This window comes from Chrysochloris asiatica, unplaced genomic scaffold, assembly GCF_000296735.1.
Source record: "Chrysochloris asiatica unplaced genomic scaffold, ChrAsi1.0 scaffold00492, whole genome shotgun sequence".
Classification (NCBI taxonomy): domain Eukaryota; kingdom Metazoa; phylum Chordata; class Mammalia; order Afrosoricida; family Chrysochloridae; genus Chrysochloris; species Chrysochloris asiatica.
The window spans coordinates 237321-252515 of NW_006409010.1; the positions used below are offsets into that span (position 1 = coordinate 237321).

At 47.3% G+C, this 15195-nt stretch overlaps 2 protein-coding genes across 2 annotated transcripts in view; one reads left to right on the plus strand and one right to left on the minus strand.

Moving 5' to 3' along the window:
• Positions 1–2385: 2385 nt before the first annotated feature.
• On the plus strand, positions 2386–6477 carry GNB2L1 (guanine nucleotide binding protein (G protein), beta polypeptide 2-like 1). Its single transcript, XM_006877391.1, has 7 exons — positions 2386–2678; positions 3638–3957; positions 4097–4192; positions 4613–4723; positions 5066–5206; positions 5917–6027; positions 6368–6477. Exons 1-7 carry the CDS (start codon positions 2570–2572, stop codon positions 6431–6433), a joined length of 954 nt encoding a protein of 317 aa, XP_006877453.1. The 5' UTR covers positions 2386–2569; the 3' UTR covers positions 6434–6477.
• A 1034-nt stretch (positions 6478–7511) lies between these two features.
• Positions 7512–15195, minus strand: part of TRIM41 (tripartite motif containing 41) — a 10127-nt gene continuing 2443 nt past the window's right edge. Inside the window, exons 2-6 of the mRNA XM_006877392.1 lie at positions 11922–12017; positions 9642–9872; positions 9026–9048; positions 8697–8824; positions 7512–8343 (exon numbers count right to left, since the gene is read on the minus strand). Coding sequence (XP_006877454.1) covers positions 7742–8343; positions 8697–8824; positions 9026–9048; positions 9642–9872; positions 11922–12017 — 1080 coding nt within the window. The 3' untranslated portion in view covers positions 7512–7741. The remainder of the gene's footprint in view (positions 8344–8696; positions 8825–9025; positions 9049–9641; positions 9873–11921; positions 12018–15195) is intronic.

Here is a 15195-nt window from a genome sequence, read left to right on the forward strand (position 1 = left end):
TCAGAACTGACTCAACAGTGCTTAACAACAACCTTTCCTTTGGACTCCTGGTGTGACACTGTAAGATATGCACTGGACTGCTAACCACAAGGTCGGCAGTTCAAGTCCTTCAGCTGCTCCTTGGAAAAGCCTATACAGGGTCGTTATGAGTCAGAACAGACTTGACAGTACTTAAAACAACAACCTTTCCTTTGTTCTGTTGAAGCCATCCCTCCCAGACTGAAGCATACAAATCCCTAGTGTTTTTTCCCCTCTCCCCCCTACCTTCCCTACAGACTTCTGTCTAGAATAACTTCCCTCCCTTTAATGACTTCCCCTTTTCTACTCAGCCTCTGAGACTGACCACCATGGTTAAGTTTTCCACATGCCACACTCTACTAGGTGCTGGGGATGTGGCAAGTCAACAGAGGCCAGACTCAGGAGAGCCCTGAAGAACTCAAATGACTGCAAATTCAGTTGAGACTGGAAGGAAACCTAGACTTAATAGTGTGTACGAGGGGGTATTCAAAAGTCTGGAAAAATTCCATGATTTTTTTTCATTCCATTTTTCCACAAACTTTTTGATGCCCTTTTGTATAAAAGTTCAGTGTGTGACAGAACTGATGAGCTGGAGGGGCACAAAAGGGTTAGCATAGCCACAAAACGGGGGTGGGGGTGGGGGCACGAATTCCAGCATTCCAGAGCCAGCCACACTGGATCTTGAGGGTGCCATTAAGACTTTGGTGTGGCACTGTAGGATCAGTACTGGACTGCGAACCACAAAGTCGGCAATTCAAATCCACCAGCTGCTCCTCGGAAACCCTATACGGGGTGGGTAGCTCTGGTAGCGTAGTGGTTACGAATCGGGCTGCGAACCTTAAGGTCAGCAGTTCGAAACTACCAGCTGTTCAGCGGGAGAAAGATGAAGCTTTCTGCTCCCGTAAAGATTTACAGCCTCGGAAACCCTGTACAGGGTTGCTATGAGTAGGAACCGACTCCACGGCACAAAACAACAACAAATGAGTCAGAACCGGCCAGATGGCACTAACAACAAACTTAAAGCAAGTGGACCTCTGGTCCTGGTCACACACCTTCCCCTCGACCCCTCACCTACCACCTCCAAGGTTGGTGGGAGGCCTCTGCTGGAGAAGGGGCCATTCCAATGAGGAAATGTGACACACACACCCCCATCCTGTGGATTCTCTCCAGAAAAGGAACGGGGGTGAAATGGACTTCCTTAGAAGAACCTCTCCAAGGGAATTCTTACTTTACATGGAAAGGAGGTGGCAATAGTGGAGTACAAGATGTGAGAGAAATGTAGTCAAGAGGATCAGAATAGAAGGGCCAAGTTGAACTAGGGCCAGCCACCAACAGAGCCATGGGCTGGAAGGTAGATCAGGAAACAGAAAGAAGGCTCTTTGCACGCAGAGAGCTCTGAGTCTGGTGGGGGCCTCCAACAAGCTTTCCACTTTTGTGGTGCTGGAGGAAAATGCCCACTGGGAGGAGCCCTTCCCTGAGCAAGAAGGCCCAAAGCCCCATCCCATATGGGTGCAGGTAGACTTTTGTGGGACTTGAAGGAGGGTGGTGGCTCCATGCGATAAACACTGGACTGTGAACCACAGATCCATAGTTTGAGCCCACCAGCCTCTCTGCTGGATAAAGATGGGGCTTTCCGTCCCCTCAAAGAGCTAAAGCCTCGTTAAGATGAGGTTTTCTGCTCCCGTAAAGATTTACAACCTCAGAAACCCTGTGCAGGGTCGCTATGAGTCGGAACCGACTCCACGATACATAACAACAAACCCTAGGTGGTTGTTATTAAATGCTGTAGAGTTTGTTCTGACTCAGCGACCCTGTATAGGATTTCCAAGGTGAGGCTGGTTGAGTTTGAACTGTTGATCTTGCGGTTCAAACCGACATTATGGTCAAGTGCTTTTCCTACAGTGCCACACCAGGAATCCCGGAAACCCTATACAGGTTCGCTATGGGTCGCTTGCAATTCAAACCGACCCTGGGGTCCAGCGCATTATCCTGCGGCTCCACACTTGCATTGATGGTGGTGGTGGTGTATTAAGTTTGCATTAAAGCCTTTTTAACACAAACTTGCTTTGCTTTCTATGCCCATAGGTACTCACAGTTGCGCTCTCTCCATAGTCCTTTGAACCAGCAAGCGGAAAGGGCGGTGCAGCGCTATGCCACGTACGGGACGGTGACGTCTTAACATGGTCCTTATGGGAATGCGCAGTATCTTTCAACTCTTCCACTTCTGAGACAAGACGCCCAATCACTGATTAATGACCCTTTTTAAACACTTGTTTCAGAATATACTTGTATGGCTTTGTCAAATTACTTAGAGTTGCAAAGGAAAGAGCGAATTCACCAGCTGTTTCTAGTATATAAGCCGCCATCTTGAGCAGAAGTGAATCATGGGAACCACCATTTTGCTTGGGCGGGCGAGTATTTCCGGTTCCGGCAGAAGGGTGCTCGGTCTTTTTCTCGGCGGAGCAGCGGCGCGAGCGGCTGCTCTGCTGCTGTCTCTGAACTATCGGTTGCCATCCTCGTCGCTGCGGCGACTCCCGCACTCGCCGCCGCCATGACTGAACAAATGACCCTTCGTGGCACCCTCAAGGGCCACAATGGCTGGGTGACCCAAATTGCTACCACTCCGCAGTTCCCGGACATGATATTGTCCGCCTCTCGAGGTATGTAGTTAAGAGGCCAGAGAAGGGTTGCACGCGTTGCGGGCAGGGCGGATGGCGTACCAGTTGTGGGCGCAAGAGACTCCTCCGCCTGGGTGCGAGCTGGGAGCCAGCTGAGGCTTCCGAGACAACCAGAAAGATGGAACTTTGGCTGTTTCTTACCCACCTCCCCACTGGTGTGACTAGAGCTTACGAATCTGGCAGAGCGGTGATGATTCCAACATGCCATCTGAGCGCGGGTGCTGAGACCCAGAGGCTGTTTCTGAGCTCTGCCCGGCCCTCGGCTCTGGAGAGCGGGTGACGAAAACCACCTGGCCAGCACCTCCACTTCCTCTCCTCATTCTCGGTCCGTCTGGGGACATTTGGAGGCTTCCTTTACCTTAATTAGAAGTTGTGAGTTACTTAGTGAAAGCATTCAACCCTGAGACGTGCAAAGCTACTTGCCATTACTACGTATTATTTCGTTCAAGCGCTGGTCCCGCTGCCTAGTAGTACTGATCTTTTGCAGATAGACACGAGGTGGTTGTGGATCTGAATCAGACAAAATTATGCACACCTGAGTTAAACGTTTATGGAATGACTTAGATTTGTTGGTTTTGTGTTTATAGTCACTTAACACTGACTATATAGTTACAGCCCTGGTGTGGCGCTGTGGGTTAATTCGCTGGGCTGCAAAGTCGGTTTGAACCGCGAGGTCGGCGGTTCAAACTCAACAACCTCACTAACCCTATACAGGGTCGTTTTGGGTCGGAACAGACGCGACGGCACACAACAACATCGTTGTAGTTTCCCTCCCTGCTTGTTAATGTGCAGTTTGTCATCCTGTAAACCCATTCATGACTTTGAGACTTGTATTATCCAGAAGTTAGCAAGGGGGGACTGTGAAGTGAAGACTGGTGAGATAAGGGTAGAGGAGGCCAGAGTTTCTCAATGGGTTTCTTTTGTATTTCACCTCCCTTTAGATAAGACCATCATCATGTGGAAGCTGACCAGGGATGAGACCAACTATGGAATACCCCAACGTGCTCTGCGCGGTCACTCTCACTTTGTTAGTGATGTGGTCATCTCTTCTGACGGCCAGTTTGCCCTCTCTGGTTCCTGGGATGGGACACTACGCCTCTGGGATCTCACAACGGGCACCACCACACGCCGATTTGTAGGCCATACCAAGGATGTGCTGAGTGTGGCATTCTCCTCTGACAACCGGCAGATTGTGTCTGGCTCTCGAGATAAAACCATCAAGCTGTGGAATACTCTTGGTGTCTGCAAGTACACTGTCCAGGTAAAATGGCATATCTTGTCTGGAATCTAAAGGTTTCATGATGAGATTACAAGACTGCCAACATGAATCTCAGCAGAATGGAGGAGTGATGTTCTATTCTAGAGTTTTGTGGGACAGAACATTTTCTGTTTTCCTATAGGATGAGAGCCACTCAGAGTGGGTGTCTTGCGTTCGTTTTTCGCCCAACAGCAGCAATCCTATCATTGTCTCCTGTGGCTGGGACAAGTTGGTCAAGGTGAGCTTAGATCCAGGACCAGCAGGCCTTTATCACCTCAAAGTGTTCCCATTGCTACTCTCGCAGTAGTACTCTTTTCTCTGACCTGATGACTCCAAAAGGGATGTGTTGTGCTTCCTGTGTGCTTTAAAATTTTTAATCAATCTGGAAGCTAAAGAAGCTTGCCTGACATGCATCTTTTGGGGGTGGATCTTCATTGCATAGGCATGGCTGATTGGATCATGCCCCCTTCCCTGGGATCAATTGATGCCACCATGTGTTAGGTGTTTCCTTTCACCTGGGTTGCCTCTAGTATAATTGTAGGTCTGGGATCTTTAAACAAGTTACACTTTTTTTCTTGGGTGCCTGGCACCCATCACCTTTCCTGACCTGGAGCCAAGCTCCTCACTTGTTTGGGCCCCACCCCTCTTAACCATTTAGGTATGGAACCTGGCTAACTGCAAGCTGAAAACCAACCACATTGGCCACACAGGGTATCTGAATACTGTGACTGTCTCTCCAGATGGTTCCCTTTGTGCTTCTGGAGGCAAGGTATTCAAGAGTTTGGAGTCTCCAATATAGAATACTTAACAAGATGAAACTAAGAATAAAAAGGGTTTCTGAAGATTGTTTTCTGTAAAGCTGATTTGTTAGAACAATTTATAAGGTTAGAATCTTATTTCAGAATTGATTATGATGAATGCTAAGTTGTTGGGGTTTTACTCGGGTAGGGTAGAGAGAAAGTATACTGAGAAGTATTAGTGCTTGTGCCACTAGCTTAATGGAAATTTGGAGGGAAAGCTGGGATTTGATTTGGACTTAAACCTGGGGGAGGGGGTTGGTTGAGTTAACATGTATGAGGTCACAGTGCCTTACCCTCCCCTCTCTGCCCAGGATGGCCAGGCCATGCTCTGGGACCTCAATGAAGGCAAGCACCTCTATACCTTAGATGGTGGGGACATCATCAATGCTCTATGCTTCAGCCCCAACCGCTACTGGCTCTGTGCTGCCACAGGCCCTAGCATCAAGATCTGGGTGAGTATGCGTTGGGGGTAACCTAAGTACCCGGCTGCACTATGGGAGCCCTGCCAATTATGTAGTTTCTCGCTATTGGCAATCCCCTGGTTAAAAACATCCTACCAACTCGATGGCACCTGACAACAACAACTTGCCCTTTAAAGGTGGGGCTTCAGACCTATTTGAACCCATTCTGTCCTGGCCAATCCTTGAGAATAAGAGTATGGGGCAAAACCAAATTTGACTATTTGAATGACGAAGATTGAGGCCTGGAATGAACTCACAGATTTTACTTAAAAGACTTAAAATCATGTTTAGGATTGTAACCCTGGGAACTGTACATCATCCAACTCTTTGCCTGAGAGTGAAGATACTTGAACTTTATCTAGACCAAGGAGTAAAGCTTCCAGAACTGAGTTTTGCATTGGTGGAAGTTTTTTAGCTACTAAAAAGAATTGCCAATTATAACAGCTTAGTTAATTGTAACATTTTGGGCTGGGAAATTTGTTGGGACTCTGCTGTACATTCATTATAGCATATACCCATGAACTTGAGTTTTTCCTCAGCCCCTAGATATAATGAAAGATGCTTTCATGCACTGCCACTTGTTTAGAGGAGCGACACAGACTACCCATGTTGAACTGAGACTTTGAGTTATAGGGATTAAGTCTTGAGTGGAAAAACATCTTGGACCTTTTAGATTTTAGTGTCCTTGCCCTGTTTTCCAGGACTTGGAGGGTAAGATCATCGTTGATGAACTCAAGCAGGAAGTTATCAGCACAAGCAGCAAGGCAGAACCGCCCCAGTGCACCTCTTTGGCATGGTCTGCTGATGGCCAGGTAAGTGATCTGTCCTCAAGTGATTATTCATTTTACATCTATATTGTACTTGATGTGATTACTCTACCATGTAAGAAGTCCTTTCAGTAGTTTCTTACATCTGGGATTAACTGCCATCCTACATGGGACAAGTGGGATTTAGAAGAACCAAGTACAAAGTGAGCTTCAAAAAGTTTGTGTGGGAAAATGGAATTGGAAGACTGAAGGCATCTCATAAGAAAGCCCTCTTTACTGAACCCTATACAGGGTCACTGTGGGTCGGAACCAACACAATGGCACTTAAATAAAAGTAGACCAGTTTTATTGTTTCATTACTAATATAATTTATCCTTTCTTGCAGACCCTGTTTGCTGGCTACACAGATAACCTGGTGCGTGTGTGGCAAGTGACCATTGGCACTCGGTAGAAATTTATGGCAAAGTTTTAGAAATTTAATAAACTGGCTCTTCTTTCAGAAAGTGTCTTAACTTCTATGTATCGCATATAAATTTTGATGCAAGGGAGGTCTGTAATAGGACCTGAGATTCCAGTGATACTCTTGGTCTTCAGACCACCACACATTTTTCCCTGTATTTTTGTACATGGAAGCTGGTGGACTTGAGGTGCTAGCCTTGCAGTTAGCAGTCTAAGCAAGGAATAGCTCAAACCACTTCTCTGCAAAAATATAATCATGGATTTCACAATAAAACATGGAAACTTCAAGGATGGGTTACTGTGGGGAAGGAATCAAATGGATTACAGTTCAGTTTCTGCTCAGCTAAAGGAATATACTCCACAGAAGCAAATAAACCTTTATTCTTTTCCACAACACAGCCCACCTCTTTTTCCCCTAGAACATAAATTGCCCTCAGCTATCAAAGCAGAGAGCAAAAGCTGATAAGTGACAAAAGGCAAGGGGTTACTAGAAAAATAGATTATACCCAAGGCTTTTGTGGGAATCTTAAACCCCTGTCCCCAGGTGCCCCATCAGGGCTTGCCAAATGGAACTGAAGGCATGGAGAGGTTGTCGGAGCAACTCCATTGAACAGGGGATAAAGGAGCCCGGCAGTGAAAAAGCGGGACAGGTGAGCTTTGTTCCTAGATTGAATGCTGAGAATAGGGGGGAGCAAAATAATTTATTGGGAGGTGTAATTAATGTAGGTTCAATCATGTCGACCACTCCAGATCTCTCATTGAAGCTAAATTCTGGCCGGTCTATGGAGGTAGAAATAGAGGGAGGAAGGAAAGTTTAAATCCCTCCCAATTCCCCAAGAGTAGACATTTATTACCCAACTCTACCCGTTTTCCCCAGTCTGCCTCCCCCAAACAACTTCCAAATCCCTTAGCTAAAAGTTTGCATCAGCAAATGGAATTTGGAATATGGGGGTGTTAAAGGTTCCTGTCCAACCCTCCAGCTTCAGAACTGATGGGGAAAAGAAATTAAGGAAATCTCCCTTTCCCTGGGCAAGGCTGGGCAGCTGTTAATATCAAGGACCCATGCAGACCTGTTGGACAGACATAGGTGAGAGAAGGCCGAGCTGGAGGCCAGGAAGGTTCTTTAGGCTCCTAGAGGGAGAAGCAGGGGCCTGGGATCAAGGGGGAGTGGGAAGCAATGCAATAACACATTGGAAAAAAGAGCCTTTGAGTCCCCAAACTTGTGGGCCACCCTCTACCACCACCTGCCCACCCCAACCCCCAGGGCTGGTCAGGGGGGCCCCTGCAGGTGGCAGACCAATCAAGGGCAGAGCTTGATACGGGTGCCCTTGGAGAGCACCCGGAAGAAAGGGAAGACACGCTCGCCCAGGAAGGCAGCTGAGAAGGTGTGCACGTGGGCCAGAGTCTCTGCGTTATAGAATCCCAGGCGCCCAGCCTCGTAGTCCAAGTACACGCCAAAGCGACGTGGTTTCTCAATTGGGCTCAGCAGTGTCTGCTCTGTTGAACTCTGTGCCTGATAGCGTTTGCCATTTGTGCCCACACACCACACTTCACGCTGGAGCAGAGGCTGCTGGGGCAAGTGCAGGCGGCGGCGGCGATGATGATGGCGTGAGGAGCTGATATCCCCGCTGCCCAAAGAGGGCCCCCCAGAGCCCACCTTCTCCTTGTGATGGGTTGATTCACGGGCAGCGCCCACCGCCCAGCCCCGCCGCCCGCCCACCTCTACCTCCCAGTAGTGCCGGCCAGAGCGGAAGCCTTGGGCCCCCAGTACACAGCAGTCAGCGGAGAAGCGCTTGGGGTGGTCAGCAACCTCCTGCCGCCGCTCTGCCAGGCGGACCCCACGGCGGTCAGGGGACAGCATCAGGGCAGGGTGAGCTGTGTCAGGGTCCAGCGTCAGGTCCACTTGGGAGAAGAGAACAAATGTGCCAGGGCTGAAACAGCTGTTTTCCATTCTCAGTCAATTCCATGGGTTCTTCCTTTCCTGCTGCTTGCACCCCCACCCCTCCAATCCAGCTCTCAGCTCTCCACCCCTTGAAGAGCTCAGGTTCCTGCTGATTCCACCACTCTCTAAGTCTTGTTCCAGGGCACCTGACAACTGGCCTCTGTTCTTCCCATCATTCTATAGCCTAAAACCTACCTACCTGGGCCAGAATTTGGAATCCAAGCCATACCCTATCCACCACAGCACCCCCATGCTTTTCCCAACCTCAGATCTGTGAAGGCAAAGTGAGATCATACTGATGTTCCTTCCCTACCTCGGGCAGCCTGACAGAACATCCGGCTCATTTTCCTCACGATGGCATCTGTCAGGAAGTCATGGCTATGGGGTTGGCATGAGTCTGGGGACCAGGCTTCTGGGGGCTGCAGCTGTACTTCTTCACACCTGGAGGAAGGGGACCGGGCAGGGGGTGGGAGCACGATATTCCCAGAGGAAAGAACAAAAGCTGAGGGGAAGGAGAAGAGGGTCCAGGAAGCAGAAATGCAGGTCCTGGGAAAGGAAGGAGGAGAGGGATACCCAAGAGAGGGAGGGCTGGGGAACCAGATGCTACTGGGTTGTCACAAAGGGCAAAGGGTAGGAACACACCTATTGAAAGTCTCCTTGATGTCCTGGGAATAACAGAAACAAAAAGAGGGAAAGGGAGAAAGAGACAAAGAAAGAGTCAGCTGCACAGGGATGGCTCCTCCTTTCTCCCAATCTCCAGCTAGAGAAAGGACTGAACTGTACAGGGAGGGAAAAGAAGCACGCACCCTGAAGAATTTCAGTCACTGAATCCATCTCAATCATCCTGTGTGTCGGATACCTAACCAATCTCAACCTGCAGTGAGCTCTTTGATTTTAAGCAACCCAGTACTAGAATTTTCACAATATGACATGGTCACTTGTTTTGGAATGTCACTATCAGAAACTGTTTTCTCAGCTCTCATTTAAGCCCCTCCAAAACTAAATCTTTCTCTTTATGCATATACTGATCACACCATACTCAGCACTGAACATTAAACTCTGTCTCCAGACTCAAAAATCTGTTTTGATGTCCCAGTAAAACCACTGTGATTCTTCCCAAGAAGAAAAGAAGCATCTCTGGACAGGTATCTTGGTAACTACTGCCTGACAGAACAAACAGGCACAGGGTGCTGGGAGTGGGACAAAGGCAAATTCAGACAGTAGGGGACAAGTGTAAGGGATAGGGGAAAGTGCTTACCTGGAGCAGCCGAAGGCCCCCCTGCTGGCTCCGCTCCTGGGCCTCTGCCAGTAGACGGCTCAGCTGGGCAGCCTGCTCTGAGAGGCGGCAGGCTGCTGCTCCGGCACGCCCCAGCTGGGCTTCGTGCATCTCTCGGAGGCGCCGCTCCAACCCTGCCTGCTCTTCAGCCAGAAACCGTGTCAACCGACCAAATTCTGAGGCTACTGCGGCCAGCTCTGACTTCATCTGGCTCTAGGGTTGGAAAGGAGATGGTAGGTATCACTTTTAACACAAAGGTAAATCTTCAATTTGCAGCTGCTGCTCCTCAACCCAAAACAAAAGAAAGACCTTGGAAAGAAAAGAGGCCCTGGCAACCTCACCACTCAAGCCTTCCCAGGCCCACTCCTATACTCTGGACACACTGGTCTCAAACTCACCAACTTCTGTCTGCAATCTCTACCTTGTCCACCTCTTTGATCCTTCATGCCTACATTTCAAATGTTCTCTGAGGAAAGCCTTCCCTCCAGATCCAAATCAGAACCATCCCCACTAAATATTGTATTCCTCCATGACATACGTCTCAATCTGAAATTGGCTGGAGTAACTTTTAACCTTCTTCCCACTGCACCTAAGCTCTCTGCTATGTCTTTCTTTGCCACAGTAACTATAAACCCTGGGTTTTCAGATAAATACATAGAATTATTCAGGAATCCAGGCACTGAAGAGTTCTGACTATACCACCACTCAATGACCTTGAAAAGGTCATCCAATCCCTCTAGATCAGAGATCAGCAGCAGATATATGTAAAAGTCTTTTGTTGTTGTTAAGAACCATCATAGCAACTCTGTATAGGGTTTTTGAGGAGAAGCTGGTAGGTTTGAACTGTTAACCTTTTGATTAGCAGTCCAGTGCTTATCCTACACCACCACACTAGATAGGAGGTATTTTAGGTTTTGTGGACCAAGAGCCAAAATCAAGTAAATGATGTAGCTATTTATAATGAAAGAAAACTCCTGCCCAGTCCACCCCACCTGCCTGAAGTGGATCATCCCAAGGGTTCACACTTTTTGCTCTGTTGCCATTAGCTGGAAATATTTTTAGGATAAAGAGTAAGGTTCCAAAGTGACTGGGCAAAGGGTAAGAGGCACATCGCTGCCACAGTCAATTTCAATCTCTACTCTTGTGGCAGTTCCTAGTGTATCTTTCTCTGCACCCTTTTCGTTTAGAGAGTCCTGAGTCTGGTGTGGTGCTGTGAGGTAATGAACTGGACTGCAAGGTTGGCAATTCAAGCTCACCAACTGGTCCTCAGAAACCCTATACAGGGTCTCTATGGGTCGGATCTGATTCAACAGCACTTAATAACAACGAAGTCTCAAATAGTACTGGTATGGCACTGTGGGTTAATGCACCACACCGCAAGTTCTCTTTCAACCGCAAGGTCAGTGGTTCAAGTTCACCAGCTACTCCTTAGAAACCCTATAGAGCAGCTATGAGTGGGAAGTGACTCGACGGCACTTAACAAGAAGTCTCAACTTGGGCTGCTGGCCAAGAGGCTAATGACTTCTTGGTTTCTAGACTCAGATTTCTTGGCTCAGGGCCCAGCAATGACCAAGAGTAGATCCCCTAATGTGTAGGCGGCAACCATTACAGGCCCTGGAAGTGGCAAAGCTCAGGTGCGCTGGCCAGGAAGGCAGGCATTGGGAGAGATCCTGGCCTGGCTTCAGAATCTCAGTGCCTGCTCACCTAACAAAAACAGGCAGCAGGGGGGCAATTACAAGTGGGTAGGGGGAAGGGAACTGTCTCGACTATAATATATTAAGATCTCTGCAATGCTAACATTCACTGATTCCTCCTCTCCCCTAACACCTTGGCTTCCTCCAGAAAGCATAGCAAGCTTCCACAAACAATGTCCCTCTCATGCTCGGAGCTCTCTGCTCACTGCCAGCATCCTTCCTGATCTCTGTTCTACCCTTGGTGTGAGGGGAAGCAAAGATGGCACGGCAGTGTGGAGCACAAGCTCTGGGGTCGAGTGTCCAAGGTAGAAATCCTACTCTGCAGCCTAGCTCCAGCCACCCAACCTCTCGACAGAAGGCCTCAATTTTCACTCCATTTTGGAGTCTAAGAACATGCTTCCTAGTCCTCTCAGGCTCTCTTCTTCTTAGGACCCTGGAAAGTTGTCTAACCTTCTAGGCTTTTGCTGACCTCTCTCAGGATCCAGTTACCACTGTTAAGATGAGCAGCCCCAACTTCCTTGCCCCAGTACAGAACTAGTCAGCCCCTGCATCAAAGGCATTCACCCACCTTCAGCTCAGTCACCCGCCTCTCCTCCTTGGCCTTCATCTTCTGCACAACTTCCAAATGTTTCCTCAGCGGTTCCAAGTGGCCCTGTAGTTTGGCCTGAATGGGAAAAGGAAGATTAGAGGCCTAGGCTGGGAGAGATACCTGCCTCTTTAGAGCCTACCTTCCCAATCCTCCCTGCAGTGGACTAAGGTGCAAAGCCTGAACTACACCACAGGTGTAAAATATGAGGATCTTACCTTCTTCCTCCTTTCTTTTCTCAGGTCACAACCAAGGTCCGACCCTCCCCGTTGTATGTATTCTTTAAAGGTGGGATTCTTATGACTTCAGAGCCCCACACTGTGTTGGAGTGGATCTGGCTTTCTACCCCACACCACACAGTGCTTCACATGAACATTTCTGCCTTTGGTCTCTTATCCCTCACAGGCAATCCTCCTCAGAGCCTACCCAACAGTTATGTCTAAATACTTTTCTGATGATTTTGTGCCTATGCCAAATAAACATCTTTCAGCTGTTTTCCACCACTTGCAGAATATGAAGTTCTCATTGCCCCTACATTTCTAGTATCACCTTACTATACCTGATCCTCCCCACCTTTGATTCCAAGGAACTTTGAATAAAACTGACCTTCCCCACCTTTTTTATTTGAACTGAGGTTAGTGGTTCAAACCCACCAGCCAGTCCTTGGAAACCTTATACAGGGTCGCTATGAGTCCGAATTGACTCCACAGAACTTAGCACAATCATTTACAAGTATGCCTAACTGCATGACCCAGGGCACCTGGGGGCAGGGACCCACTTTATTTTAATTTCTATGCCTCTCTTGGAGTCCTGGTATGGCGCTGCAGGATAAACAACGGACCTGCTCATAGGGTTTCCATGGAGTAGCTGGTGCGTTTGAACTATCAACGTTTTGGTTAAAAATCAAGTGCTTATCCTATAGCGTAACACCAGGACTCCAGTGTTTAGCATATATATAACAAAAGATCATTAAGTGTTATCTAGTGTTCACCATCTAGTCCTTAAGCTTGCCAGGACTAAAATGACCCTTGACTTAAAAGAGGTTACTGACCCTGAGTACTAAAAGCAGTTGTTACTGAGATAAATGATTGTAGAAAACATCACATCAATAATAAGTTCACAGTCAATACATAACATAAAAATAGCATACTATGCAAAATTTTGCCTTTTCACTTATTACTCTACTTTTCTACAACTGTCATTGATTTCCATTCCATTCTAAATTTACAATGCATACACAGATTTACCATTTACTATTTTCCTTAAATTGCTGACAGAAATTCACAGCCAATAATCCAACTACATTATTTCTTAAGAAAAAACATTCAAGGGCCTTTAACTTTGTTTAAGAATCATTTGTGTGTGATTACCTTTCAAACAAGAAATATTTCAAGTAAATAAGGTGTTAAGTTAGTCACTGTAAGCACATGAAAAGGACATACTACCCTTCTGTAACTGAGCCTATCACTCATATTAGTATATAATAAAATTGATTTGTTATGTCGATTCCAAATCATAGCAATCCTTTATGTACAAAGGAGCACTGTAATCCAAAGGGTATAAAAGGCTGTGACATTCAGAAAATAGCCAGGCTTGCTACCTGAGGTACCCTTGGGTAGGTATGAACCACCAACCTTTACTTTAAGCTAATAGTTGAGTGCTTAACTATTTATGCCATCCAGGGCCTAGTACAGGATTTTCATGTAACAAGCACTCAATTGTTGTTGTTAAGTGCCACTGAGTCAGTTCCGACCCATAGCGACCCTGTAACGAGTTTCTGAGGAGCAGCTGGTGGGTTTGAACTGCAGGCCTTGCAATGCAAACAGACTTAATAGATGTGACCAATACAAATAAAATCCAGTCTCAGATCTTTTGGAAGCATCCTGCAGGAGGGCAGTGGAATTAAAGGATGTGGAATGTCCACGGATAGGCCACCCCAGAGTCCAGTTAACAGAGTGACTACACATTGCATGATGTTGTTGTTGTTGTTAAGTGCCGTCGAGTCGGTTCCGACCCATAGCGACCCTGAGCAGGGTTTCCGAGGCTGTAAATCTTTACAGGAGCAGAAAGCCTCATCTTTCTCCCGCGGAACAGCTGGTAGTTTCGAACTGCTGACCTTGAGGTTTGCTGCCCGATTCGTAACCACTACACTAATAGGTACAGTTAACTAGGAACAGCCGGTGGAGGTTGATTATGCGCCGTGAAGTCAGTTCCAACTCACAGGGACCCTCCACAGGGTTTCTGAGGCTGTAAATCTTTACGGGAGCAGAAAGCCTCATCTTTCTCCCAGGGAATGGCTGGTAGTTTCGAACTTCTGACCTTGAGGTTAGCAGCCTGACTACTAACCAGTAAAAACACCAAAGGAGCTCAGAACCTTTCCTAAGAATATATGCCAAAAGGCAGTCACTGTTTCAATGCAGTGATTCCCAACCTGGGTTGAATTGTCCCAAGAAACTCTCCCACACACTGATTCAGAAACTCTAATGGTGGAACCCACTGTACTTTTAAAAAGTACCCATAGTAATTATGACAGTCAGTCAGCTTTGGCAATCACTGCCTGAAAAAGAATAGTTCCTTGTGATTAGGAGATGTAAGTCTCAGCTGTATACTATTCAGAGCTGAGAAGTTCTAGATGTTGTTGTTGTGTGCTGTGGAGTCAGTTCCAACTCATAGTGACCCTGTACAGGGTTTCCGAGGCTATAAATCTTTACAGGAGCAGAAAGCCTCATCTTTTTCCTGCGGAACAGCTGGTAGTTTTGAACTGCTTTCCCTGACGTTCGCAGCCCGATTCATAACCACTATGCTACCAGAGCTCCTTGAAGTTCTAGATATGTTACTCTAAATTGAAGTAACAATACACAACGTGAGGTGACTATAGGAGTCACAAAGGTGTGAAAGCAAAAGTCATAAAAGAAGGTATACCAGACAGACCACAGAAGCTTCCATCTCCTCCTCCTGGTCTAACTACTTTCAGCCCACCCAGGCCTTGGTTAAGCAGTGTTATTGGTGCTGGTTGTCACAAGGACAAGTCCCTTTCACCTATGTCCAAAAACAGTCAGGAACAAAAGTAGATGGGAGCAAGATACTGTTCAAAGCAGTCAGTCTCCAAAAAGTGAGGTCACATGCAGATATCTTAAATTAAGAAAAGACATTCAAATGGTGGAGACAGTTGTTAATGGGTTAGGGGTTGTTGTTGTTAAGTGCCGTCGAGTCGGTTCCGACCCATAGCGACCCTGTACAGGGTTTCCGAGGGTGT

Bases quoted from the DNA above. Each gene is read 5' to 3' on its own strand.
- GNB2L1 (XM_006877391.1), top strand. From the start codon at position 2,570: ATGACTGAACAAATGACCCTTCGTGGCACCCTCAAGGGCCACAATGGC. The intron at 5,207-5,916 runs GTGAGTATGCGT...CCTGTTTTCCAG, and splicing joins GCCCTAGCATCAAGATCTGG to GACTTGGAGGGTAAGATCAT. The intron at 6,028-6,367 runs GTAAGTGATCTG...CCTTTCTTGCAG, and splicing joins CATGGTCTGCTGATGGCCAG to ACCCTGTTTGCTGGCTACAC.